The 25,031-nt window shown below is 48.3% G+C and overlaps 1 protein-coding gene across 6 annotated transcripts; it reads right to left on the bottom strand.

The window, feature by feature from the left end:
- Positions 1-932: 932 nt before the first annotated feature.
- On the bottom strand, positions 933-24,544 carry SMPD4 (sphingomyelin phosphodiesterase 4). 6 transcript variants are annotated; one of them, XM_083373925.1, is made up of 19 exons: positions 24,443-24,544; positions 22,386-22,472; positions 20,603-20,745; positions 20,310-20,385; positions 19,557-19,665; positions 18,479-18,531; positions 16,659-16,810; positions 15,865-15,997; positions 15,299-15,370; positions 11,994-12,074; positions 9,774-9,919; positions 7,533-7,623; positions 6,066-6,166; positions 5,502-5,665; positions 5,073-5,278; positions 4,175-4,408; positions 3,351-3,482; positions 1,752-1,880; positions 933-1,414 (listed from the first exon to the last, which is right to left on the bottom strand). In XM_083373925.1, exons 1-19 carry the CDS (start codon positions 24,515-24,517, stop codon positions 1,094-1,096), a joined length of 2,505 nt encoding a protein of 834 aa, XP_083230051.1. In that variant the 5' UTR covers positions 24,518-24,544; the 3' UTR covers positions 933-1,093. The 6 variants fall into 6 exon arrangements, with proteins under 6 accessions (XP_083230051.1, XP_083230052.1, XP_083230053.1 ...); XM_083373926.1 differs by lacking the exon at positions 11,994-12,074; XM_083373927.1 differs by lacking the exons at positions 20,310-20,385; positions 20,603-20,745.
- Positions 24,545-25,031: the final 487 nt, after the last annotated feature.

Here is a 25,031-nt window from a genome sequence, read left to right as displayed (position 1 = left end):
TTTCTTTCCCTGGGGTGTGCCCTGTAAGAGGCCTTTAGACAGGAGAACAAGACTCTCCATTGGGCTGTCAAACCTTAAATTTCTCTACATATGGGGGTGCAAGGGGGGTGCTGTTGTCACACCTTGCCCACTGGCCTTAGGCTACAAAGAGAAGCCTAGAAATTAGGTAATAAATGATCACTTATGACCAGTTTTGCATCCACCTGGTCCTCAGAACCGTGGTTTGCCACTTTTTCGGTCACTATTTTCTGTCCGTTCAGCCCCCTCCCCTTACGATGCATGAGGGCTGGTGTCAGGGTGCCCTTACTAGCTGCATCTTGCTTGCTGTTGCAGCCTGCCATTAAAGGGGGGAGGGCATTGCGTGTATGAGGGAGGGTTGCCAGGGGATAGCCTGAGGAAATGAAACCAAGCCTTGGACCGTCCAGCTGCTTCAGGGACAGGGACTGTTTCCCAAAACCATTTGTTAGCACCTAACTGGACACTTCTTGATAGTGGGGAGTAGAGAGGGACACGGAAAGATTAGCCATATACTTTGGGCAGGAAAACCTGAGATCCAGCTTTGCTTCTTCCGTAACTGCTTGGCTTTAGTAAAGTGTACCTATGGGCCTAAGAGTTTTTTTCTAACTAACCAAGTTGGGGCAGCCGACAGCTGGACCCCACAATTCAGTAAAGCACCCCCACATTATATTACAATCCAAGGCACTGCTTGCACAAGTGAACGGGTCCTCAAACTGCAAAATGAAGCCTGCTAAGCTGGAAAGCTGCAAGGAGACTGATGCAACGGCTGGCTGCCCTGGGCACTGGATTGGGACCCAGGTGCAGAAGCCAGCACAGCCCAAGCAGCCTTGCCACACCGGGGACGCCAGAGTGGCTCAGAGGCCCTGCTTCTTTCGGCTTCCCCGTGCCACCAGGAATCTCCCAAGGCTGTGCTGTTGGGTTTTTTTTAAAAAAAACTTTATCAAAATAGAATGTATACATAGCAACAGTCTGACAGACAGAATTACACCCTCTGGATGTGCAGTGAGAGGCTTCTTCAGCAGCCAGGAGAGTCTGCACACCCAGCTGAAAGTAGGGCTTACTTGGGCCTTCTCTGTCAATGAAGCCGCCTTCTCTCGGTCCAAATGGTCATCCCGCAGGCAAAGAGAAGGTATCCCAGGAGGAGGAGGAAGGTGCAGGCCGCTGGCCCAAGGCAGAACCAGGATGCCACCAAGTAAACTATCAGCGTGGAGAAGAGAGCCCTGTAGCTGGCCAGAAACCTCAGGCTGACTCTCGGCCGCTGAATCTGCCCCAGGTGCCACTGGGTCTGTGGGCTGCGCTGGGCCTTGGTCGCCAGGGAGGGGTTGGTGAGGTGATAGCGGCAGAAACTGCCAAGGAAGTCTCCTCTGGCACAGAGCCTCTCCATCCGGCTTCCAAACTAGAAGGGAGCAAGGTGAAAGCAACGCAAGATGAGGGAAATGAGACGGAGGAGCCCTTAATCACAAGCGTGAAAGCCAAAGGGACACCCCCCCCCCCGCCTCAGGGACGGCTAATCACAGAGTTTGCTGCCACGGCAAATTGCTTAGCCAAAAAGAGCGCTGTCCTAGTCCCCTGTGGCCCTGTCCAACACGCCACGGGCTTCTAGTCCTCATGAGGCGATGCTAGCCAGAGGGCTAGATGCCATCACCCTGGCATCTAGACCCTGGTGGTGAGAAGAGGCCAGTCTGGAGGCGCTCGGAATGTGAAGGCAAAGGGAAGAAAGGCCGCTCACTTACGCGCTCGTTAATGGCCAAAGACAGCCGGAAGAACAGCCGGACGAGGGTGGTGCTTTCGTAACTTCGGATTGGCTGAAGCTCCGGGTCTCCCTGGTACTCTATCTGGAACCTGCGCAGGCCATTGATGATCTAGCGCGAGAAGGAAAGCCCTGCATCGTGAGACCCATCGCCTATCTCAGAGAGAATCTGCAGGAGAGCTGCTGCAATCTAGCCTTCCAGCTGAGCTGGACAACCGGGTGAATTGCATCCCCCTCAAATCTCCAAAAGAGCCTTGGATCCAAGCTCAGTGACCCGCTGCCTCCCCCCAACACGGGAAACAGCCGGCTGGCCTCCCAGAGGAGCAGCCTTTCTTGGGGCCAGCTGATCCCCCGGCAAGGCGGTCTTCTCTCCCACAGCAAAGCTCTCTAGCTCATCATAATCCACAATGTTTGGTGTTTTTTTTAACTATCTCCTGCTTTCTTCAGCCTTCAACAGTGTGGTGTGTGTGCATGTGTGCGCACAGATATGTGTACCAGCAGAAGTGCGAAAATAGTCAGTTCCAAGATGATATTGAGCTTTGATGAAAGTTATTGTAAACCACAGAAGCTTAACAGTTTGTGGAGTGTATACTGATTTGAGACAAATCTTTATTTATATAATGTTTTTCAACCAGAATGTTTAAGCTATGTATATTCAAGGGTTCTCTCGGCTGACTTTGGGCTCCTGCTATTTCTGGTGGTAGCCAAATTTCTGGCTGACACGATTATATGCTGGAAAACTTTTCTGAATAATTGGTTTCCCATGAAATGTCAAAATGCATGTCATTTTCTTCTTTCTTACATTTGTTCCTGAGCCACCTACTTCCTTACCAATAAATGTATTAATTTTAGCAGCAACATAAAACAATCATTTTTGAAAAAAGGAAACGTGACTCCATCCTCAGGGACGGAATCAGAGGAACTAAGCCGCAGAGTGCAACAAGAGGTGACAAACGGAAGGCCCCACTAAGAGTTAAGAGTTGTTAAAGCCGAGATTGTGGGCTTCTCAACTGACACACGCAACCCGCCTCTACACTCAGCCTCTCTAACTGAAGACCAGAAGGGAACTCAAACTTTTAAGAATTGGCTCATGGGGAGGCACAAAGTTTTTTAGGCATGTTTGATTAACATCTGTTCCAAGAACATAGTGGAAATTGCTACAAACAATAAATTACTAAATACAGAATAATAGAGTTGGAAGGGACCTTGGAGATTTTCTAGTTCCAAGCTCCAAGCTAGACCATTTCAGACAAATGACTGTCCAATCTTTTCTTAAAATTTTTGTATTGTAATGTTGTTTTAATTGCCTTGTGAACCGCCCTGGGTCCTATGGGAGAAGGGGGGTATATAAGTTTAATAAATAAATAAATAAATAAATATCATCTATCTATCTATCTATCTATCTATCTATCTATCTATCTATCTATCTATCATCTATCTATCTATCTATCTATCTATCTATCTATCTATCTATCTATCTATCTATCTATCCATCCATCCATCCATCCTCTCTCTCATCAGAGCCCCACCTATATTCTTATCTGCTACTTTACATAACTTCCTGAGCAGGTCACTGGCCTACCTGGTATCTCCCAAGCGGCGTGAGCATCAGCCCATTTTCGCCCTCAACGCAGTCTGGCAGCAACTTCTTGCCGTTCTCCTCGGGAGCCGCTCCCCTGTTCAGGATCAGCTGGCTCAGCTGGGCTTCGTTCAACTGGCAAAAATGAAACGAGACACCCCCATCTATTAGGCACATTAATTGCCCTGTTACATGAGAAAATGCGAGGCCTCTAATCGCAAGGCTTAATGGTTCTCACATCAGTCCTCTCAGAAGAATTTGGGGGATTTGGACCCCAAATCATTCCCTCTCTAGAACAGAGGCCCCTAACCTTTTGGGTACCAGGGACCGGTTCCGTGGACAAAGATTCTTCCACGGACCAGAGCACGCGTGGTTTTGTGTGCTACCTGCATCCCACAAATGGGGCTTTGTTTGTGCGGACTGGTTGCTGGCATGCCACGGACCGGGGATTGGGGACCCCAGCTCTAGAAGATATATGCTGGCAACTTTAAAGGTGTTCTTGCTCAAAATCCCTTAATTAAACTGAAAAGGCTGCCAGAAAAACCAAATGCAGCCCAAGGGAGGCTTCGCGTGGCTGGCACGTTTTAGCCAGCTGCAGCCTGTGTCGGTGGCCTGGCGAAACAGCCGCCCTTCTTCACTTGCAGAGGAGGGGCGGCCCTCCCCAGACAGGCCAGGAAAGCCAAGGCAGCACAGAAGCCCGAGAGGTCTCCTGTTCCGCTGACCTCTCCAGCCACGCCCACAAACCCAGGGCTAGAGCAGGTGAGCCAGGCTGGATTCGTAGCACTGACTGGGGCTGTCGCCGGAGCCTGAAGAGCCCCAATTCCTACCCGGAATATCTGGCATAAATACTCCAGGGCTTTCTCCAGGTATTCATCCGTTTTCCTTATATGCTCTTGCCCCACGTCATCCATGTCGTTCCCCAGATAGGAGCCGTTCAGGTCGCTTGAGCCAAAGCAGAGCCAGGAGAGGAAGGACTGGCCGGGGCTGGCCTCCGCCGAGCGGTCCGAGAGGGATCTGGCCGCCTGCTGGGCCTGGTCGATTAGCTGGGCTAGTCGCAGCACCTGGACAGAAGAGCAGCTGAGTCAGGGCAGCTCAGAAGACGGCCGGCCTGAGGCCCAGCCAAGAGCAAGGGACCCCCTTCGCTAGGAAACCGGGAGGCAGCACCTCTCCCCAAACAACCAGTTAAGCAATGATTCATTTCTGCACGTCTTTATTCTTATTCTTATTTGTTGCCCATCTTGCCATGGGGCTACTCTGGGCGGCTTACAATAAAACAGAAAAAAATGTAAAAATAACAATACTAAAGGAATAAAACAAAAAAGTGAACTGGAAGTGCAATAATATGAAATTAAAGAAGACGGGGGGGGGAGAGCAGGGCGCACCAGGGAGAGGTGGGGGTCAGCAACCTCCTCCGGTGATGGACTCCCCCGCGGCCCCCCCAGACCTTCAGGCTCGTCTGGAAGGACAGGGGGGGTGGAAGCAAAGATCACCCGGGGAGGGCCGGATATCCCGGAGGGCTGAAACTGCAGCAGAGGCGTCTCCCCTCCCGGATCTTCTCATCCTTGACGAGCGGGATCCTTGGCAGGTAGGGAGCAGGGCAGGCTCAGCGGACGAGGGAGGGGTTCACCCAGTAATCTGGCGCTGTGCCGGGGCGGGGGGCTTTGGTGCCACAGTTCTGCCGCTGGAGGGGCTTCCCCCTCCGCTCAGCAGCGCCAAGCAACCTACCAGGTTCCTGGCTTCTGTCCCAAACATCTGCTTGTACTGGAAGTCCTGTCCTTCGAGGCTGAAGACGTGGCTCTTCACTTTGAAGGAGGCGTCTGTGACGGTGGGAGCCCGGCCCGACAGGAAGCTGCCTCCAAGTGAGGGGCTCACGAAGAGGCGGTGCTGGCGGGGGGGCAGGCTCAGGTCGGCCTCCAGGAAGAGCTGCTCTGCTGCAGAGAGAGATGGCAACGGCCGGCCGGCCTCAGGCCTGGGCAAGCTCCTTCTGGCCGCCATGAAGGGGGCCGCGTCCCAGGACCAAGCAGCTGGCGGGGGCTCAGGCTCTTGCCTGGCCTTCTGGGATATGCTGACCGGAAAAGGGTCTAGAAGACCCCCCAAAGCGCCCTCCCCCAAGGCTGCACCCAGAGAGAAGGTGGGGTGGGGGTGTTTCTTTACCTCTCTGGATCATCTCAGCCAGGTGGGGCTGAGCAAAAACCTTGGCCACCCTGAACACCATCAGGGCATTCTTGGGGCTGACCAGGTCTGTGCGGAGAGCTCGGTTCAGGAAGCTGACAAAGAGCTTCGTGTACAACAGCAGATTCTCCTGGACAAAAGGCTCCCTTTAAGAAAAGAGCCAGTGGAGGGCCTGGTCAGTCAGAGGAGAGACACCCAGTACAATCAGCTCCAGCAAATCCGGGTTACAGCATGCGGGGCACTTCCTGGCACTGGAGAGAAGGCTGCGGAAAGACCGTCACACCAGAGGGACATTTCCATGGGCCCCAATGCCCCTGTGTAAGCAGCAACGGCCAGGGCTGGAGAGAAGAGGGGCCAGAAAAACACCCCAACTCCCCCCTGCCCCACATGCTCATGCTGCAGCCACACCCCTTGCTGCCTCCAGCCACCTCGAATGAGCTCACCCAGGCAAACCTCCTCCCTCCTCTACCCAACCCACCCTATGCCTGGAGCAAAGGCAGCCGGCCAGATTTGTAGGGGCCCCGAGGTCCCCAGCCCAGGACACACCATTTCTCTGACACGCTACGAAGTGGGGCCTCTGCACTTGGCGGTTGTTTCTCTGGTGCATATCTCCAAGGCTGTAAGTAGCTTAACCACATTTCCAGAACCTGCAGGAACAAATGTGGTGTTTAAATGTACGTCTGCACTTAAAACTTTCTTCATCAACCTTATTGTGAACTTATGGTTAAGGATACCAACATCCATCCCACAGAGTGGATGGGGCGACAAGGTAGACCAGATGTGAACACCAAAAGTTATGAATACCGAAACTACTTTTATTACATGTAGAATTATGGTAATATGGAACGAGGCAACTCGCCATGGTCAACTCACCACAGGACAATTCAACAATGCAATTTAATTAAAATAATTTTACAAATATTCTAATTTTTGTCATTCCCGTTTCATTTTGTCCCTCCTTTAGCATCCTTTCTTTAATTATTCTATTCCATCATTTCTTCAATATTCAATCTTGCCCCACGGCTAGTTGGCCGTGGCAAGTTGGCCATGTGCTTTGTCCTGGACTTGGGACTTTGGATGTGCCACCTTCCTCCGCTACCTTTACCCTAAAGAGAACAAAGGAGATCCAGTGAAATGCATTCTCCAACTTCCTGCTTTGGCCCAAGATTTCTCCCATCTGTTGTCTTCCTCTTCCTAAGGGTTATCCTCATAGCCCATTGCAACTGCTTTGCGTCAGATGATTATCTCATCGTAGTAAACCAGGCTCTTGAAAATCATTTGAATATGTCGATACCTTGTTCAATTATATTCCCAACATTGGAATTTATCTCTCTTAATAAATTTGGACTTACCATACGTATAGAATTGCTAAAAAGGTCCCTGGAAGCCCAACTGTTCCATTTGAAAATGATGCTGTGAACTCTGCCTTTTAAGGGACACTTTGCTAATGTAAAGACTCCACACTGTCCTTCCGTAGGGTCAAGATTTAATTAACTGTTTAAATCTGGGTTGTAAATTTTATATGCCATAATTGTTATTGCATTTACTTGGGTCCCTTTCTTGTTTTGTTCACTGTTAGCTGCATTTTCAAGAGTAATTTCTCTCATTCCATCATCTTAATTTCCAATACAAAACTTGCTAGTTGTCTCTTTTTTTGGCCCTTTTGATTACATTACAGATCACATATTATTACTTTAATGAATAATCAGCTGATATTATGTAATTTAATTCCTATTTGTGTGATAAATATCAGTAAATATGCTATTATTATTATGTAGAATAATTTCTCTGTAGAAGGTAAGAGTGAGATTTTTAATAATCTTGGGATTTTTTTAAGCACCACTATTATTTTACTGATTGAGGCTGTGCAACTTGATCCTTCTTTACAAGACATGGCAGGATTTCCAAGACTTCCTAGAAATTAGTCGTACTACTTCCATCAATGCTCTGAAATTCAAATCCTCACCCTGAAAGGATGCATACAAGCACAACCAACATCTAAACGGTACCTACGGCTCTGAAAGACGCATCCAGAGGCCAGTGACCAAAGCAGTGCTGAAGGAATATGTAGAGTTTCTGCTGAACAAACCGAGGGATCACAATCCTGCAAAGACATCTCACAAAGTTAGTCAATGGTCCCTATAAGAAAAAAAGCACTCTGTCCCAGTTAAATGTGATGCAAAGGAGACAGCTATGCTCCATAGATACAAAACCTGTTCAACTTTCATGACAACTTTCTACAAGTACCACATTTGACATCATACACAGGAAGTGTAAGGCCTTTTGTAATAGCACAGGAAACAGTGATCCCAGTTAGAGCAGAGGTCCCCAACCTTTTGGGCTCCAGGGACCGGTTCCATGGAGAAAGGTTCTTCCACAGACCGGAGGGGGCCTGGTTTTGGATGCTGGGACTTGGCTTGTTTGCGCGGACCGATTGCTGGCATGCTGTGGACCGGTGCCGGTCCACGGATCAGGGGTTGGAGACCTCTGAGTTAGAGGAAGGAAGATTCCGACACTTTCTTTAAGTGTTAAGGCAGTTTGACAAGGAGCCAACTACCCCAAAAGGTGGAGGCCCTCCTTTGCTGGAGCAATTAAGGAGCCTTGGTGGAGCAGTGGGCTAATGCCTCCTTAAGTAACACCAGCTACCTGCAATTAGTGCAGGTTCGCATCCCACCAGGCTCAAGGTTGACTCAGCCTTCCATCCTTCCGAGGTAGGTAAAATGAGGACCCAGATTGTTGGGGGCAATAAGCTGACTTTGTAATAATGCCGCTTGGGGGGGGGGAAAGCCCTAATAAGCAGGCATATACATAGAATGAAGGCTACTGCTAAGCACATTGGTTTGTGCTTAAATTGTAAGCCGCCCTGAGTCTTTGGAGAAGGGCGGCATATAAATGGGATTAAAATTAAAAAAATAAATAAAAAATTCTAGCAGCAACTGGACAGTCAACTGCCTGCAGGGCTTTAACTGTAATGGTTCTAGTGACTCGAGGCCTCAATGCCTCTTCCTGCCAACTCTGATTTCCTGCCAAGCCATCTGAGCAAGTATCTTATCAGGCTAGTTGAAAGCTTCAGCTCCAGAGTTCCTGGAAAAATAACAAACCAAAACGTTCTAATTAACCTTTTGGTTTATGCTGAAAATTTCAGGGGGTAAAGGAAGTTGGAAAAGAGAGCTTTACAAGTTTGGATGTGTGTGACCTTTTTCTTCTCTTCAAAGAGCAAAATTGACTTTTGCAGAATACTGAATCAGGGAGCTGCTACTTTAGACTATTGGCTCAAGACAACAGCAGGACGAGAATTCGTTCACAGCTTCCAAAGCCCAGAATTTCCTCAGCCCAGAGCTCACTTCTTAGACTTCTTAAGACTAAAAAAACCCAACAAGCTCTCGACCAGGCTGTGTGCCCAGGCAGTTCGATTTATTAGACCAGAGATCTTTTACGTGTCAATATCTTGTAGAGAAGCCACATGTGCCCCACCTCTCATCTTAAATGCTTCAGACAAAATACACCCAATAACTTCCAATTTTTGGTTAGCTTCCACAATCCCTGAAATTTGTTCCTCCAATCTGTCTACATTTTCTGTGGCAGCCAAAACGACACAGCATCCCAGAAGTTTGACCACAGGAAAGCCAAATAGAAGGAATACCTCTTATTTATAGCAATACAACATCCTAATATATTATTATTATTATAGTTCTTGTTGTTGATTTAGTCTTCAATTTGATTCACAGTCTAGAACTGGCAAAAACTTAACAAGGACCTAAGAACTATTGTTCTCATTGCTGTTATTAATTTTCAGGTTCAGGTTCAACTTGCAGTAAATTTTTATTTTTCAAAATGACTTTTTTCCTGAAACTAAGGCAAAACATTTCCCAAAACTGCTAAATTAATAATGTACACAAAATAGGCAAAGTGGTCTGGCTGCACAGAAATAAACTATGCTTGCTGAAGTACGGAGTATTTTAGCTTCCACATTGTTAAGCTCATTTGCCATCACCACTGAAGAAGAGGCACCATTTGTGAGAACAAGAGGAGGGCCCTGGCAGTACAGAAAACAGTGTTATTTTGTTGAATGCACACATTTTTTTATTCAAGGAAAACCAGTGTTTCTAGCCCAGCATTTCTCAACCTCGGCAGCTTGAAGATGGGTGGACTTCAACTGCCAGAATTCCCCTGCCAGGCTAGCGAGGTTGAGAAACACTGTTTGAGCCAACCCCCCAACAAACCCAGGTTTTATTTTCTCTGTTAAGTACAGACCTTTTGAATTCCTCTAGTGAACTGGCAGTGTGGGAATGCCCTGAAGGAGAAATTGGTTCTGACTTTACGCTGTTGCTGAAAGTGTGTAGGTGTTTCAGAAGCAACCGGATAACCAAGACGTGTTCCTCGGTGGGTTTGAAGGACTCCTAGATTGAAAGCAACAGCAGAAGACAAAGACAAAGAAAATGAAGAAGAAGGAGAGAAGTAAAGTTAGGTCCCCATCACAAAGGAAGTCCAGAAGACGCACAGAAAAGGCACCTGAACCAAGAACATCTACACACGCACAACTGATGGGGCCAACTAATTCCATGGCTCAGAAGTAAAATTCACTTGACAACTTGAGCTCAGAAAGCAAAATTGGTTGCTACTAAGGAGGGAGCAATTAAAGTGGTTGTCCAAGGGAGAGTGGATTTGGCCAGCTTTCTCCGCTTCCTAGACACACGAGCCCCAGTGGATGAATAGACGGGGGAGGGGGGGTGTCACCGGGAAGGATCAAATACAATCTCTGTAGAGCAAATACAAGTAAGGAGGACATGTTTCCTCACAAGCGCTCTCTCTTGGCTCTCACCCGCCTTCTATGTGAACGTGAGCTTGGACAGCCAAGGATAAGGGGGAACATGGTTCAAAGCACCCCATGCAAAAGACCCGCATCCTCCCTGCCACACCTGGGGCCCTTGGAATTCTGCCAATTAGCAGAAGCCAACTGACGGAATTCATTTGGATACCTTCTCATGGATCAAAATATTGTACCTACAAACTATTTTTAGGAGGGGAAATTTACCCTGTGAAGAATTCACACAAATGGGGGGAGGGGGGGAAGTGAATAATAGTTCGTGCAGAAGAACTTATCTGGGTCAGATGAGTTCAGGCTTATAGATTACTGCTATCATATCACCCTAAAACACAGGACGTTTGAGACAGACCGTTTCTTTTAAATACACAGCCAAGATGCAAAATGTTATCAAAGCCTCCCTAGAACATTTATGGGCCAACAGAGTGGAGAGACTTCAAAATCTAAAAAAAAAATCTGCATGAATCAAACTGGCCCTTTCAGCATAAGAACCGGTTTGGTCTAAGAGCAGGAGGTGGTGAGTTCAAGTCCCGCCTTGGGCAAGACAGCCGGGGTACTTTAGGCCAGTCATTCCTTCTGAGCCAAACTCACCTCACAGGGTTGTTGTGGGGGAAACAGGAGGGGGAAGGGGTATTTGATATGTTAGCCGCCTTGAATTATTTATAAAAATATGGAAGATGAGATAAAAAAATATAAGCAAAAATTCATTAAGACTGTGGTGGAAGGGTAATAGGGCTCCACACAGAACAGATGCTAAACAGTTTGGATCACTGCTAACTTGCTACCTCTCGACTGGGGCACCTCACAAGGAGGGCTGGTGGTCTTTCCCCACCTGCCTCTGAGCCGCAGGGACTCGGGCATAAAGAATAAAAGGCCCCCAGCACTCAGAATGGCTGGGCCAAGATGAACCTGGTTTGATTGTGGCTCAGCAGGAGTGTGTGTGTGTGAAAGAGCTAAGTGGCAGGTGAGGGGACAGAGCCCAGTCTAGCACAAGTCATGAATCAGAACTCATGGCACAGAGTGACAAGTAAAATGCTCATTCTCAAGAGAGCCATTAATCTCTTGGCCGCAGATGTTACAAAGGAAGAACGAAAGGATGCAGAAAATCTGATCCCAGCAGGACCGGCTGTGCAGAACTTACTCACAGGGCTTCCTCCTCAATTGATTTGTGAGCAGCTGATTTTGGCTAGAAGTGAACTGGTGTCCCTCCTGTGGATACATCTCTCAAACCCCGAGGCCTGAGGCACTCGCCTTCTCGAGGGACATGGTCACGTGGAGCCTTCCGCAAAGCCAAGACCGGCAAGACCCATTTCTTAGCTCTGAGCTTCTCCTTAGCTGCGCTGACTCTGGAGACTTCTTGCTGTGGCTGAGCTGCTGCCTCCACACTGCCCCAATTCTCCTGGCCTTTAATCTTGCTGGGTGGTTATCTAACACCACAGCAGCAATGATCAGTGCAGTGGGGGCTGAAGACCCTGGCCACAGGCTCCCGAGAGTCCCTGGAGAGCTACCCACCCACCCCACCCCCCCCGTGGGGAAAGGGGAGAGTTATTTAGCTCCTTTCTGCCCTGCAGGTTTTATGTGCTTCCATTTCAACAGGTGTTTTGTTTAAAATACAAAGAAAATGAAATGAAATGAAAAGATGGAAATACTTGGTATGTATGGAGGGCCTGGTGGCTGGATTGGGCATGATGGATGCTGGATAAAGAGAGCCGGTAGTGGAGAACCTCCAGCTGAGAGACAAGAGAAGGATGTAAGAGGATAGGGGAGGGAGGGAGGGAGGGAGGGAGGGAGGGAGGGAGAGAGAGAGAGAGAGAGAGAGAGAGAGAGAGAGAGAGAGAGAGATGAAAAAGAAACAAAAAAACCCAGTGAGAACGGACCCAGGAAGATGGGGATGAAAGACAAGGTCCCAGAGAGTCAATCATCACAATGCCACAGCCCCCTTGGCAGCTGTGCCTGCAGAGGATCGCCCTATGACACACCCCATGTTTCTACCATAACCAGCCCTAACCAAGTTCTGGCCCCATGTTCAATCTGCATTGTCCTTGCCTAGAAGTTAATTCTGGCTCGCTTCCTGACTCTGAATATGGGTGTAATATGGGAGTATCGGGACGCTCCCATCACAACCCGCGCAGCTGCATTCTGCACCAGTTGAAGCCTTCGGGTGGTCTTCAAGGGCAGCCCCATGTAGAGAGCATCACAGTAGTCTATACGGGAGGTAACGAGCACGAGTGACCGTACGTAGGGCATCTCGGTCCAGATAGGGGTGCAACTGGTGCACCAGGCGAACCTGGGCAAATGCCCCCCTGGCCACGACTCCTATATGATCTTCTAAACTGAGTCGTGCATCCAGGAGGACACCTAAGTTGCGCGCCCTTTCAACGGGGGGTAACACCTCTCCCCCCATAACCAAAGATGGAATATCCTGGATTACCCAAGATGCCAGCACATATAGCCACTCGGTCTTGGCCGGGTTGAGTGGGAGCCTATTCTTCCCCATCCAGACTTGTACCGCTTCCAGGCAACATTTCTTCCCCTTCCTCCGTAGTTTCCCCGCCCGTAAACTATACACGTCTCAGGGCACACATGATATAAATGATATGAAAAAGTAACAACACAGAACACTCCAGAAAGGCTTAATTTGAACCAAAGGGCTTTCAGATCTTTTCTATCCAGAGCTCTTGCCCAATATTTTATTATTTTCAGGTCCAGAACCGGCAAGTCCTACAGATAAGTGCTACCAGCCACCAAGGGTGGACTTCCCATAGGTTATCCAGTTCTGGAAGGAACCCAGGACGGGAGAGAAAAGCACGGCTCTGTTCACAGGACACCTGAGGTTGTAGGCTGCGCTATGGCAAGGAGTTAACAGCCAGCTCAGGCATTTCCCCCCTGTATCATAGCATATAAAATTGTGGTCCCATCACCTAGAAATACTCTGAAAATGAGAAAACCAAGTCCCAAAATTACGGCACAGAACTTTCACATATAGTAAAGAACCGAGACTGTAATATTTCACTTTTGCAGAAACAAACCTATGTCCATCTGGTGGCTCGTTTGTCCCCTCCACCTCGCCTACTCAAACCAGTCAGAGCTCTTCTACGCCTCCAGCTGTTCACCTCCAACTTATGAGGATCAGCAGCATTTAAGAATTCAGCAAATTAAACTCTCAAGTGCCAACAGGATGCAGAAGGGCATCAGCACTTGCCCTGCTCAGCTGGCCAAGAACCCAGCAGAGTGGCAAACAAGCGTGGTGCTCACGGGGGGGGGGGGGCGAGAAGAGTTCTCAAGGAAAGGAACCACCCAAGAAGATAAACTCTGGGGAAAGTCTTTTGGGCGCTATCGAAAAGAAACAAACAAACCAATCAATCAATCCCCTGATCTGCTTCTGGACTCCACCCTTACTGCAAGTACGTCTTCGTTCGAGGGAAGAGGCCAAAAACTGGGTTCTGTTGCCAACTCCCAGCCGGGGCCCATAGAAATGAAGGGGACCTTTCTGGGATTCTGAGCTGGCAGATCACGTAAATGACAGCGGCCTCCCAGAGCAGCAGGGCCACCAGTCAGGACAGGCAGCCGGGGACTGCAGCTGGGGCAGCACAAATAAGCCGGCTGAAGCCGCTGGCAAGGAGTAAGCCAGCGGTGCCACCACTCCAGGCGCAGAAGGGAAGCGGGTCTGCCAAAAGCTCCCCTTCACTTAGCAAGGGGTCGGCCGGAGGCCCAACCAGGCAGCCCCCCGGCTCCTCCATCTCCCTCTTTCAGGGGGCAGGGAGACGGGACGCAGCCCGTCCAGCGGGGCTCAGCCGCTAAGGAGCTTCACTGAGAGAGCGCCTTTCCAAGGGAGCCCCGATCCAGCTTTCCTCCATTTAATGACAGCAACACCCGGGCACGACACACAACGGGAACTGCGCTTCCAATGGCCTCTGCTGGCTGGGAAACCCTGGGAGTGAGGAACAAGGTGAGACTCCAAAGAATTCTGTATTTTTGGCAGTATTTCAACACGTTTGATGAAAACATTCTGAGATCTAAAATTTTAGAACAGCTTCTCTAAGCTTTGTTGCTGTTATATGGATCGAGAGAGAGAGAGAGAGAGAGAGATTCACGCTCTCAGCCTCCATTGCAGGTTATGGATAAGACGGGGCAGTGTAGATCATTACAAGGGCTGATCATGCTGAATCCTGAAGGGCAAGGGAAATTCTGTTTCTTATTAGCAAGAGAGAGGAGAATGTTGTTGTTACATCAGGAAACCTGGAGGCAATTCCATTTGCCAGGCTTTCACTGAGCAATCCTATTTTAACTCAACAGAGAGAGTACAACGGTTCCACACCGACCAGTTCCTGCATCAGGTTAGCTTGTGATTCCCAAGCCTCTTCGCAGCTGTCCAAATACCGGATTGGCACTAGTGGCTCCGTCCGTCCTAAGCTCTTCACCAGCTTTTATCTAGCTCAGGTTAGGGTTGCGTGAAAAGGCTGAGCAGTAGCCACACTGGCCCTGCCTGCACTTCCTGATTCTAATGGCTATGCAAAGTCTAATGAGATTAGAGGAGGCCCACATCTGTCCGACCCAAGGCCAGCGCTCTTCCCCGTGGTCAAGCAGCTGCCTCTGGAGAGCCCAACAGGACGGCCAGAGCCTCTTGTCCCTCTGAAAGCTGCTGCCAGTCAGAAAGGCCTCCTCCCCCACGACTTTCTAGGACCTCTTGTCAAACCCATTCGCCAGCAAGAGCTTCTGGCAGTGAACTCCAGTGGCTACAGCAGCCAAAGCCCTTCCTCTGAGAAATCCATGCCACCCAGCCTTACCAAATCGTTTCCTAATTCCAGGAAAACCTCCACCTTTTCCAACTCCTTAAGTCCTCATGAAGGTGGCCGCTGTTTATCACCCTGCTGCAGAGGAGCTCCCTCCATTCCCTGCCTCTGCCCAGGTCTAGCAGCTCCTTCCCTCCCCAAAGCACCGTCCCTCTGCTTACCTTGATGTGGGGAGACTGCATCTTCTGATACATGTCCAGCGAATAGTGGTGGAGCCACATCTCCACAAAGACCTGAGGGAGAAGGGGCTCAATCAGCAGCCGAAGGAAACCCCAAAACGAGCCACTCAGGGAGGGACAAGGAGGCATCGACCTGCCAGATCATGCCCCATCTTTCCAAGGTTATGACTATTTATTCCATTATTAATCATACAATTTGAGGCACTCTTATGCAAGTATGCAACACGTGCCACTAAGATCTTTTTTTACCCTTTTTACCAGATATTAATTATCTGCCCTAATAAGCTGAACCATACGCCCTCAAAGGACAGCTGTGTTTCAATCCATGGGCCCCGTTCGACTAAGATCAGCTCCCCATGAAGGAGCAAGGGGCCTCTCAGCTCCAGAAGAAATGCTGCATAACCAGCCACAGGGCCTCTTCCAAAGCCCAGGCGCAGCCCTTGCAAGAGGAGGGCTCTCTCCCCTCGTCAACGAAAGAGCCCTCACAGCCACCGCCAAGCTGGAGGGCAGCTCTCTTGAGGGCACAAGCACCTGCCAGCCACACACACCTGAAGCAACGTTTCAGACCTCCAGATCTCTTGGGAAGCAGGGTCTGCATTCACCGAAGTCTGGTGAGCGACGTGCCTTTTCAGAAGACTGGTGGGATGCATCCCGTAGGAGGTGAAAGGCATTGTGGGAGAGCTTTGAAAAGGGAGAAGGCCACGTCAAAAGAGATAATCCAGACACGCCAGAAGGACATGCAAGGCCGGAGCAAGCTAGCCATTTCTGTGTGCAGCTTCAAACCTGATCGGGACAGCTCTTCAGACACGGAGCAGAGCAGCTTGATCGCCTGAAGCCTCCACTTTTACTTTATGAAGAATACACCCATTTTTGCTCCCCCCCTTTTTTTGCAAATGCTTCGCTAAATATCTAGTCAGCATTACTGAAAAAGGCCAAAGAGGTTAATGTCTTTAGTGTGCTGCTAAGTCAGTTTCTTGAATACATTTTAGTCAATTAATTTATTCCTATTTGCAGAAAATGAAAACAGGAACTATTTCAGAAATTGCATTTTGTAGCACTGTTCCTGTTGCTGCCACTTATTAGATTTTATCCTACCTGTATTACCTTATTGGTAACTTAAAGCGGCAAACATACATAATACACTTGCTACACATGGCAATTTGCCAACTGTTAGCATCCCAGCTTATAAATTCCTGGCGTTCTAAAAAGCCACTGGAGGCTTCTTCTTTGCAGAGTCCTAATTTGCAACTCCTTCCACATATTCCCCCCATCCCACCTCCCAGTGCTGCCTTTTCTACAGCCGCAACCAGCAGAGGAGGAGAGCAGGACAGCAAGCACCCACCGGGGAGCAGGTGAAGGGACCACCCCTCCAGGCTCTGAGGAAGGGATGGGAGGGACACTCCCTTCTGTGGGCAAGAACCACTTCAAGTACCGGTCCACCAGGATGAAGTAAGCGCTGTTTGACATGCTGATAGGACAGGTGGTGGAGATGCTCTGAAGCACAAACAGAAAGAGTCATCTTAGGGTTTCACAGTCCAATCTACAGGAGGCCAAGACTTCAACTCAAGATGCTTAAAGCTTCCTTGCCACCTAGGAAGGTTCAGATAACTTTCCATCTGGAGCAACAAGCCACTATTTCATCTCCATATAACCTAAAATGGCACACTGCACACACAAGCTTATTACCCCATCTGGTATTCACGAACAACCACCAAATGGCAACTTTGGCAAACAACAGGCCAGTGCTAAAAGTGATCAACTCCTGCAGATTAACAAAAATGAAAACTTTCCTTTGATGAGCAGAACTGGCTCAAACTGGAAACCCCACAAAGGGTTTGGATGAGCAATGAAACAATAACGGACCTGAATGGCAGAGACAGCTGCAATATTTCCAGCACTTTAAAACAGTAGTTGCCCTGTTTTGTAAAACAGATCAAAGATCAAACTCGAGTGCATATAGAGAATTTATAATGCTTTAATAGAATTGGACTCGGAAATGGAATTGGTGAAAGATTGCATGGTAAAGTGGGCTCAAAATATTCAAGAACCGATTCCATTGGATGTGTGGGAGGTAATTTGGGTTAGAAATGTAAATTTTACTCAAGCCCAAAACTTAAGAGAAAATTTTTATAAAATGGTTTATAGATGGCATTTGGATCCTAAAAAGCTGTCTTGTATGTATTCCAATTTACAGCCCAAATGTTGGAGATGTGGTAGTTTGGATGCTACCTATTTTCATATTTGGTGGATTTGTAGAAATATAAAAGCTTTTTGGATTAAAATTTGGTGGAACATTCAAAAGATTTTTAAGAGCAAGATAAAGTTTACTCCACAATTATTTCTATTGGGTGTTATTACAGACTGTGACACTAAAGAAATTAACTTGATGTTGAATTTGATAACAGCTGCAAGGTTATTGGTAGGGCAATATTGGAAGGATTGTCTGCCTACTATAGAGGAGTGGACGCTTAAAGTGTCAAATCTAGCAGAAACGACTAAGATTTCTGCTTACTTGAAAGATCATTCACAAGATACATACATTTTGGTTTGGAGAAGATGGATAGATTATATTCAGAAAAAACATGGGACTAAAAAGTTCCATTTAGCTTATGAGTAAATTTTAGATTGTTATTGTTATAATTTAAATTGTTCCTAGAAGTTGGGTATTTTAGAGTGTTGGTAATTATGTTAAAGGCGGGTTAAAGTGCATTATGTATTTGGTTTTTTATATAGTTGATTAATGTTAGTTAGATTATGATTACTATATATTTGTAACCTGTAATCAGCTTTGGGAAGTGGGGGAAGGGGGGCTTAGGGGGGGTTTGGGAAGAGGATAATATTGTAACATTTTATAAAATTTTTCAATAAAAAAACAAAACAGTAGTTGCCAATCTTTCCAGCTCTCGCAACGGTGGGGGTGGGGGTAGGAAGGGATGGGTCTGCGTGCACGCCTGCCACTTGCACAGCCCAGTTCCCAGCAGGCCACGGACCAGTACCTGGCTGCAGACCGGGCCTTGGGGAGCCCTGCTTTAGAAAGTAGAGCTGATTAATAACAAAGTGGCTTAAAAGCACTGGGGGTAAATAAACGGCACTTCAGCTGATTCTCCCTTCCTCTGTCAACAAGGAGAGTGGCCTCAGCAAGGAAGGCCAAGGTGTACTCACCCTCTGGGTAAGGAGGCTGATGGCAAAGTAGAACATGTAGTATTCATATGGATCTGGCAGGAGTGAGTCAAGGGGGCAACTTCCTCCAAGCAAGAAGGAAAGAAAAGCAGGCTGGCTAAGACTCCCTGACCCCAGTTTTACACAGTCCTTCAGATTACGATGACTTCATTCGTAGCACAAAGATTCCCACGCAACTGAAGTAGCAGGAGGAACCTCCAAGAGTGTCGATCTTGCTTGCCACACCTCGACTTGCAGGAAAGTTCATGCCTTGCAAGCCGCACCCACCCAAAGAATTTCCTCCCCATGAAAGCAGGGAACGGGGAAGGCTCCCCATCCATTCATCGGGGAGCGAGAGCTAGCGGCTTCACAGCAGGCAACTCAACTGTAATGGCCTTCTCTAAAGTGACAACAGCACAGGGGTTTGCAGGCTGCTGCAAGCACAGGACAGTTGTACATTCTTCCTTTATCAGGAGAGCAGGCAGCCATCTCCTCAATGCATTAGCAGGTGGTTAGCAAGAGATCAAGAAAGCACATTATAAACTTAGAAAAAATTAAGCACTAAACATTTGCCAAGACTGCTATAGAACACGGGTGTCAAACTCGCCGTGTCATGTGACGTGACTTTTTCCACTTTGCTGGAGCTGGGGTGGGTGCAGCCTCTGCATGATGCAACCGGCTTGTGGGCCGGCAGTTTGACACCCCTGCTGTAGAATAATCCCTTTTCCCCTTCAATAAACCGGGTGAAAGGAATGGTGGGAAACTGCTTTGTGGTTCAAAGCAGCTGCCAATTGTCTTCCTGGTCACAGCATGCAACCACCTGGTCTGCAAACCACATCCTTGGAAGAGCAAACGGACTGCCGAGCTCCATGGTCAAAGCAGCAGTGAGAGCAGCATGGTTCCCAATTCGAGGGTGCCAGCCAAGTGCAGGGGAGAAAGCGGGGGGCCTCTCTTCCATTCATTACTGGGGGCAGCTGCTGCCTGTGTTCTGCTGGTTCCCTCCAGCCCCTCTCTGACAATCAACTCACTCACTCACCCCTTTGCAGGGAAACCACTCCACACTCACAAGGCCAAAGGATACTAAGAATCAAGTTCAAACTCAGGCCCCCGGTGGGAGAAAACTGGACTTTGTTGTGATATAAAGAACATTCTGGTAAAATCCGTTCTTGAATCGAAGTTTTCACTGGGCCCTGAAAGGGTAAACAGGGACATGTCTGATAAGATGCAACATAATGAAAACACATCAAATATAGGCTAAGAATTGCCCTTAATTGTACTGGTAGTCCTCAGTTAACGATGGTAACTGAGGCCAGTATTTCTACCGCTAGGCAAAGCAAAGCACAATGTCATGTGACCACATCACTTACTGACAGCCGTTCCTGTTGCCAATCGTATCCCACTGGTTGTTAGGTGAGGACCTACACCGATCCTACCATTCCCGGTGTGGTCCCTCTGAGCCCCGAGCCTTGGGAAGGGATGGGACTGCCTCCTCCTGAATTCCCCTACCCACCTTATCCTCCCTCCCCCCATCTCTGCCCTTTTGGCTGCCCTGCACAGCATCACGGTTCAGCCACGGTGACTGCGCCAGCGTTGGAATAGTGGCTCAGGGGCAGCTGCAGCTGGCCGAGGCTGCTACTTCAGCCCCCAGTACCACTGGCATCACCACTGCTGCCAGGTGGCACTGTGCAGGGTGGCCAAAAGGGGGCTGGGAGAAAGGCAGGTGGGGGAGTTGAAGAGCAACTCAGAAAGTTCATAGCCAAATAGAATTTCCATGCAAGGAATTAAGACTGCCAAGCTCTGTCCCGCTCATGTCATTTCCTTTCCAGGCACTAACGGGAAGGTAGGAGACGGGGAACTCGTGTCTGTATTCCTCAGCTTGCAGCTTGTAGACCAACTTCATCATTGGGCCTCTGCAAAGAAAGGAAGAAAGAAAAGAAAAAAGTTAATGAAGCACCCTGGGGATCTCCCACAGCCAGCTTTGTTTTTATGTTGTTATTATTTAACGTGAACGTTTGTGTGTATTCGATGAGCATTATCATCTAACCAAACCACTGGATGTTTTCGGTCACAGATCTAATAAACTAGTGCACAATTCTCCAGAAAGGGCTCCAAACGGAGCCAACTCACCCGGGGGACAGGAAGTCCAGAGCGACGTTGTACTCGGTGTAGTTTGTTCTGGCTTGCAGGCAGCGGAGGTTCCACCCTGCAATGATGCCATCCAAACTGCCAAAAATGTTCTCTACCAGCCAAGGAAAGATGGCGTGCAGCTCCTTTGCAGAAGAGAAAAGCCGTCAGCAAAGCCCTGGCTGGAATCGGAAGAGAGCCTCGCGCCCCCTGGGCCACTTCAATCTTTGGCTTAATTTTTATTTATAATTATAATCAGACATACGCGCACGCGGGGGTCCTCACCTAATGACATACGGGATTCGGTTAACAGCAACAGCGACTGCTGAGATTGCTGTTGCTAAGCGATATGGTCACACGATGTCAAGCTTTACAACCACATTGCTTAGTGATAGGAAATCTGGTCCCAATCAGCGTAGTAACTCGAGGACTCCCTGCCTGGGTCCACGTTTGTCTTTAGAGCTTCACTAGGCTCTTTCCTGGCTTCTTCTGCCGCCCTCCCTCTTTTCTCCTCCACTGTTTGCAACTCTGCTCTTAGCATCCCCTTATTTCAGCATTCCGCCTCTCCTGGGCTCCTTTTCCCATGGGATCCTCTGCTCTGGGTCTACTAAAATCCACTTCTTTGAAGCCCGCCTCACCTGCCTGCATTGTCTCCCTCTGCCTTACTAGCAGAATCTGAAGCACCGCAGAGGTCCTGTTCTTTCAAGTCCCTGCTGCTTCCACTCCCACAAACTTTTCTCATATCGATTTGTATCACTTCAAGGACAGTTGATCCTTGTGACTTCCTCAGCCTTCTGAAAAGCCCTCTTGGCAGCTTCAAGCGGACCATAATTTTCAGAATTAGTTTTTCAGATTTATTTATTTAAAAAAAAATCCTTTCTGGTTCTTTTTCACGGACTGGAAGGCAGATGAGATACCACTCATGCCCACAGACTCTTGGGCTTATTTCGGATTCCCTCTAGTATCACGTGTCTCTGCATGGCTCTAGAAGCGCTTCTGTCAAATCCCTGACCTGCTTCCCTTGCTAAGCCAGTGGGCTCACAGGCCAGAGGGCGCAACCAGCCTAACTTACGGAGAATTGCTTCCAAGATCAGTTTCCGTTCTCGTCAGCCTTGCGAGATGAAAAGCATCCAGACGAAAAGCATCCCCGGAAGAACTAGTAATACCAGTAACTTTACTGTAAGGCTACATTAACAGCAGCAAGTCTGAAAGGAATATCCTCTCCTCTTGCCTTTATAGTCCAAGAAACTAGGAAGATGTTTGCCTGAGATGTTTGTCGTGCCCCCCCCACCACTTCTGCAGGCTTAGCTGCCTCTTACCTGACCATTATCTAGTCTGCAGCTCTTCCTCCGGTGTCCAAGGTCATTTCCACACCCAATTATAGTTTTACGCCTAATGAACAATTGCCCTTTCTACTGGCTGAAGCACAGCCACTCGCTGCTTTTCCAGAGCTGCTGAGAGTTTGTGCTTGTTAGAAAAAGAGGCCAGGTTGCTTTCAAGCAGGAAAAAACCCACGGCACAAGCAGTGTAGGTCACTATTAGAGACTATTCATCTTTTACTTTTTCTATTTAGAGCCCCAGAGTTTTATTTGTTCTTCTGGTCCTTTCTCAGTCTAATTAGCCTGGTTAAAAATCTTGATTTCAAGGTAAAATATGAAAAGGCCTCCTCTTTCCAGGAACTTCTTCCTGTCCATACCTTGCCTTAGCCTGAAAGCAATAAGGCCTCTTCCCTTGAAAGAAGAAAAAATAAGTTATCAAAGGCCCTGACTAGGGGCAAACTTCCTACCTTGGCAGGAAAATCTTCAATGATTGTCATGAGATCATGACACCTCTGAGCGAAAGGCTTGTTCAGACAGTCAGCCTTTAAATTAGCCTGTTTCAAACAGAAAAGCGTATCAATCATTCAATCGGCATAGAGCTGGGACTTTGGAGGTCTTCTAGTCCAACCCCCTGCTCAAGCAGGAGAACCTGTCAATTCACCTTTCTGAGACAAAGCAATGAAACTCTATTTAAATGTTTGGCAAATGTTTCCTTCATATCAACACAATTACCATATTGATTGATTTCAACATTTAAGCAGCCTAGAACCAGAGCAAATATGAATTGGATGAGAACTGTAGCAGCAATTCTGTTTCTCTTAATTCAAACAGAATTTTACACAGAATTATGTTTTAATTCCAATTATCTACAAGAAACCACTTAAGCTAGTGGTAAATAAACTTGAAATATGCTGTTGGAATATGACGGCTCTTTCAGCCATCTCCTGTGGCTCCCAGTCCTCTGCCATGTGCAGTTCCCACCCAAAAAAGTGGGACTAAAAAAGTTCAACCAATCAATTCAAATATGCAGGGTAGGTGCATATCTCGCATTGGCTCCACTCTTCAGTCAAACCCTGTTCTGCACATGCGCGCATGTACGTACATGTGCACACATTTTTTGCGGCTCCCAGTTTATCCTTTTGTGAGGGAACCGGTTCCGAGTGGCTCTTTCCCTGTTTCAGGTTGCTGACCCCTGACATAAGTCTTAATAGAGACTTATAATACCCTTTCTTTCAGGCCTGGTTTAAGGCTGTATTGGGCCTGGCAATGGGGGGGGGGCATATAAACCTCAAAAATTCCTGCTGATGATCCTCTGCTCAAGACCCATGTTCACTCTCCTTGTGAGTCAACAAATGCATAGACTTCTGTCTCCCTTTTTACAGAGTAGAAAAGAAACACTTTAAAGTGTGCCGCTGACTTTGCCTGAAAGTAAAAGAAGAGGTGCGACCCAATATTTTGCCAGAGACCCAAGACAAATTTTGCTAGAAGTGGTACTTATTAGCTAGCTTATCCAAATGCCAAATAAAAGGCTGCATACAATTCAGGGGGGGGGGGGAATTCTGATCAAGATTTATTTATTTATTTGATTTGTATACCGCCCTTCTCCAGAAGGACTCAGGGCGGTGAACAGGGACATAAATACCAAAATACCCAAAATACAGAAATTAAAAACAAATTAAACCCTAGTGCCCAATGCAGAAAATAAATTACATTAAAACAATAATTAAAACAAAACCCATCAGACCAGGCCGGCTTGTTCAAACAAATAGGTTTTTAGGTCGTGTCGGAAGGAGCGAAGGTCGCGAGCCATCCGGAGCTCAACCGGTAAATGGTTCCACAGGTCAGGCGCACCCAAATTTATAATAAACATAGAAATGACTACTCTGTAGTCAATATCCAGCGTCACTGCAATGTGGGCATCAGCAGAGTTTTATTTTTCCTGTTAGTCCTTTCTCATGCTAAGTCTAGGCCGCATTATGACCTGCTTTTGGCCCTAGGCACTTTTGTCTTTGTGGACCTTTTCCTTCAAAAAAGTAATAGTATTAAAAATTTAATGTAATGTTCACAATTTTCTTGGCGGCATTAATATATAACTTAACTTTTATTTTAAATAGCAGATATGTTTTATTAGTATGAATTCTATTAATTGTGTACATTTTTAAGGCGGAGAAGGCAAGGCTGCTTCCTTTTTACTCTATCTGACTTTTGAAAATATATTTTTGTGGGTCCCAGGCTGCGGATCTTCGGTGGGTGGGTCGGTGCTGGGGAAAGAGCAAAAGCCGAGTCGTGGGAAGAGCAGCGGAGGGAACCGGCGCCTTTCACCGAAGCCCTCCTGCTCGGAGGAGGAGAGGGGACGCCGCGATGATTTCAGGGCCCCAACAGCCTCCTTCCCCAGGGAGCCCCCTCCGGCCCGCCCGCCCCGCCGGGCTCCGCTCAGGGAGGGAGGGGGACGCCCCCCAGCCCGCTCCCCCCCAAACGCAGCCAGCCATCCGGGGCCCCTTCGCGCTCTTCGGGCCCGGCTTACCAGAAGGTAGCTGGGCAGAGGGAAAGGCGACGCGGCCGGCTCGGGGCTCTTGGCGCGGCCCGGCGCGGCCCTCATGGCGGAGGAAACGTCGCAGCCGCGCGCCCCGATGACGTCACTGACCGCCGCGCTGCTTCCGGCGCTGAGGCCCGTCAGAGCAGAGAGGCCGTTTCGGCGCGGCGACTCCCCGCGGCTCTGCTGTGGAGGACGAGGCCGGGCCAGGGGCCGAAGGAGGCCTGGAGACCCCCAGACGGGCCTCCCTTGGGCGGGGAGCGGGTTTCTCATGGCGCGACGGTTGCTGTGCGGACGGCGGGTGCCCGGAGGGGGGTCTGCTCCCTCTGCAAGCTCCTTTCTCCTGAAGGAGAGGTTCGCGTTTCAGCATGGCCGGCGCTGCTCCTTCTGGAGTTTGGGAAACTTTGTTTTCGTCTATCCAAAGCCGTTTGTAGGAATCCGGGAAGTCTGCTTTTCAGCAACACCTGGAGCGTATTCTGGCACTAAGCAACTAAAGAATAAAATAGAATAATAGAATAGAATAAAAACGTTATTGTCACTTTAAATGTACGCTAATCAAAATAGAATAGAATAAACAATA

The sequence above is a fragment of the Vipera ursinii genome (assembly GCF_947247035.1).
Source record: "Vipera ursinii genome assembly, chromosome: 14".
NCBI classification, from domain to species: domain Eukaryota; kingdom Metazoa; phylum Chordata; class Lepidosauria; order Squamata; family Viperidae; genus Vipera; species Vipera ursinii.
The sequence above is the reverse complement of the archived record's forward strand: the minus strand, read 5'-3'. Positions and strand labels throughout refer to the sequence as shown.

Excerpts from the sequence above, each read along its gene's own strand:
- SMPD4 (XM_083373925.1), bottom strand. The coding sequence starts at position 24,517 with ATGAGGGCCGCGCCGGGCCGCGCCAAGAGCCCCGAGCCGGCCGCGTCG. Across the intron at positions 22,473-24,442 it reads CTCTGCCCAGCTACCTTCTG|GCTAATTTAAAGGCTGACTG; the intron begins GTAAGCCGGGCC and ends TGTTTGAAACAG. Across the intron at positions 1,415-1,751 it reads CTTTGGCCATTAACGAGCGC|TTTGGAAGCCGGATGGAGAG; the intron begins GTAAGTGAGCGG and ends GCTCCCTTCTAG.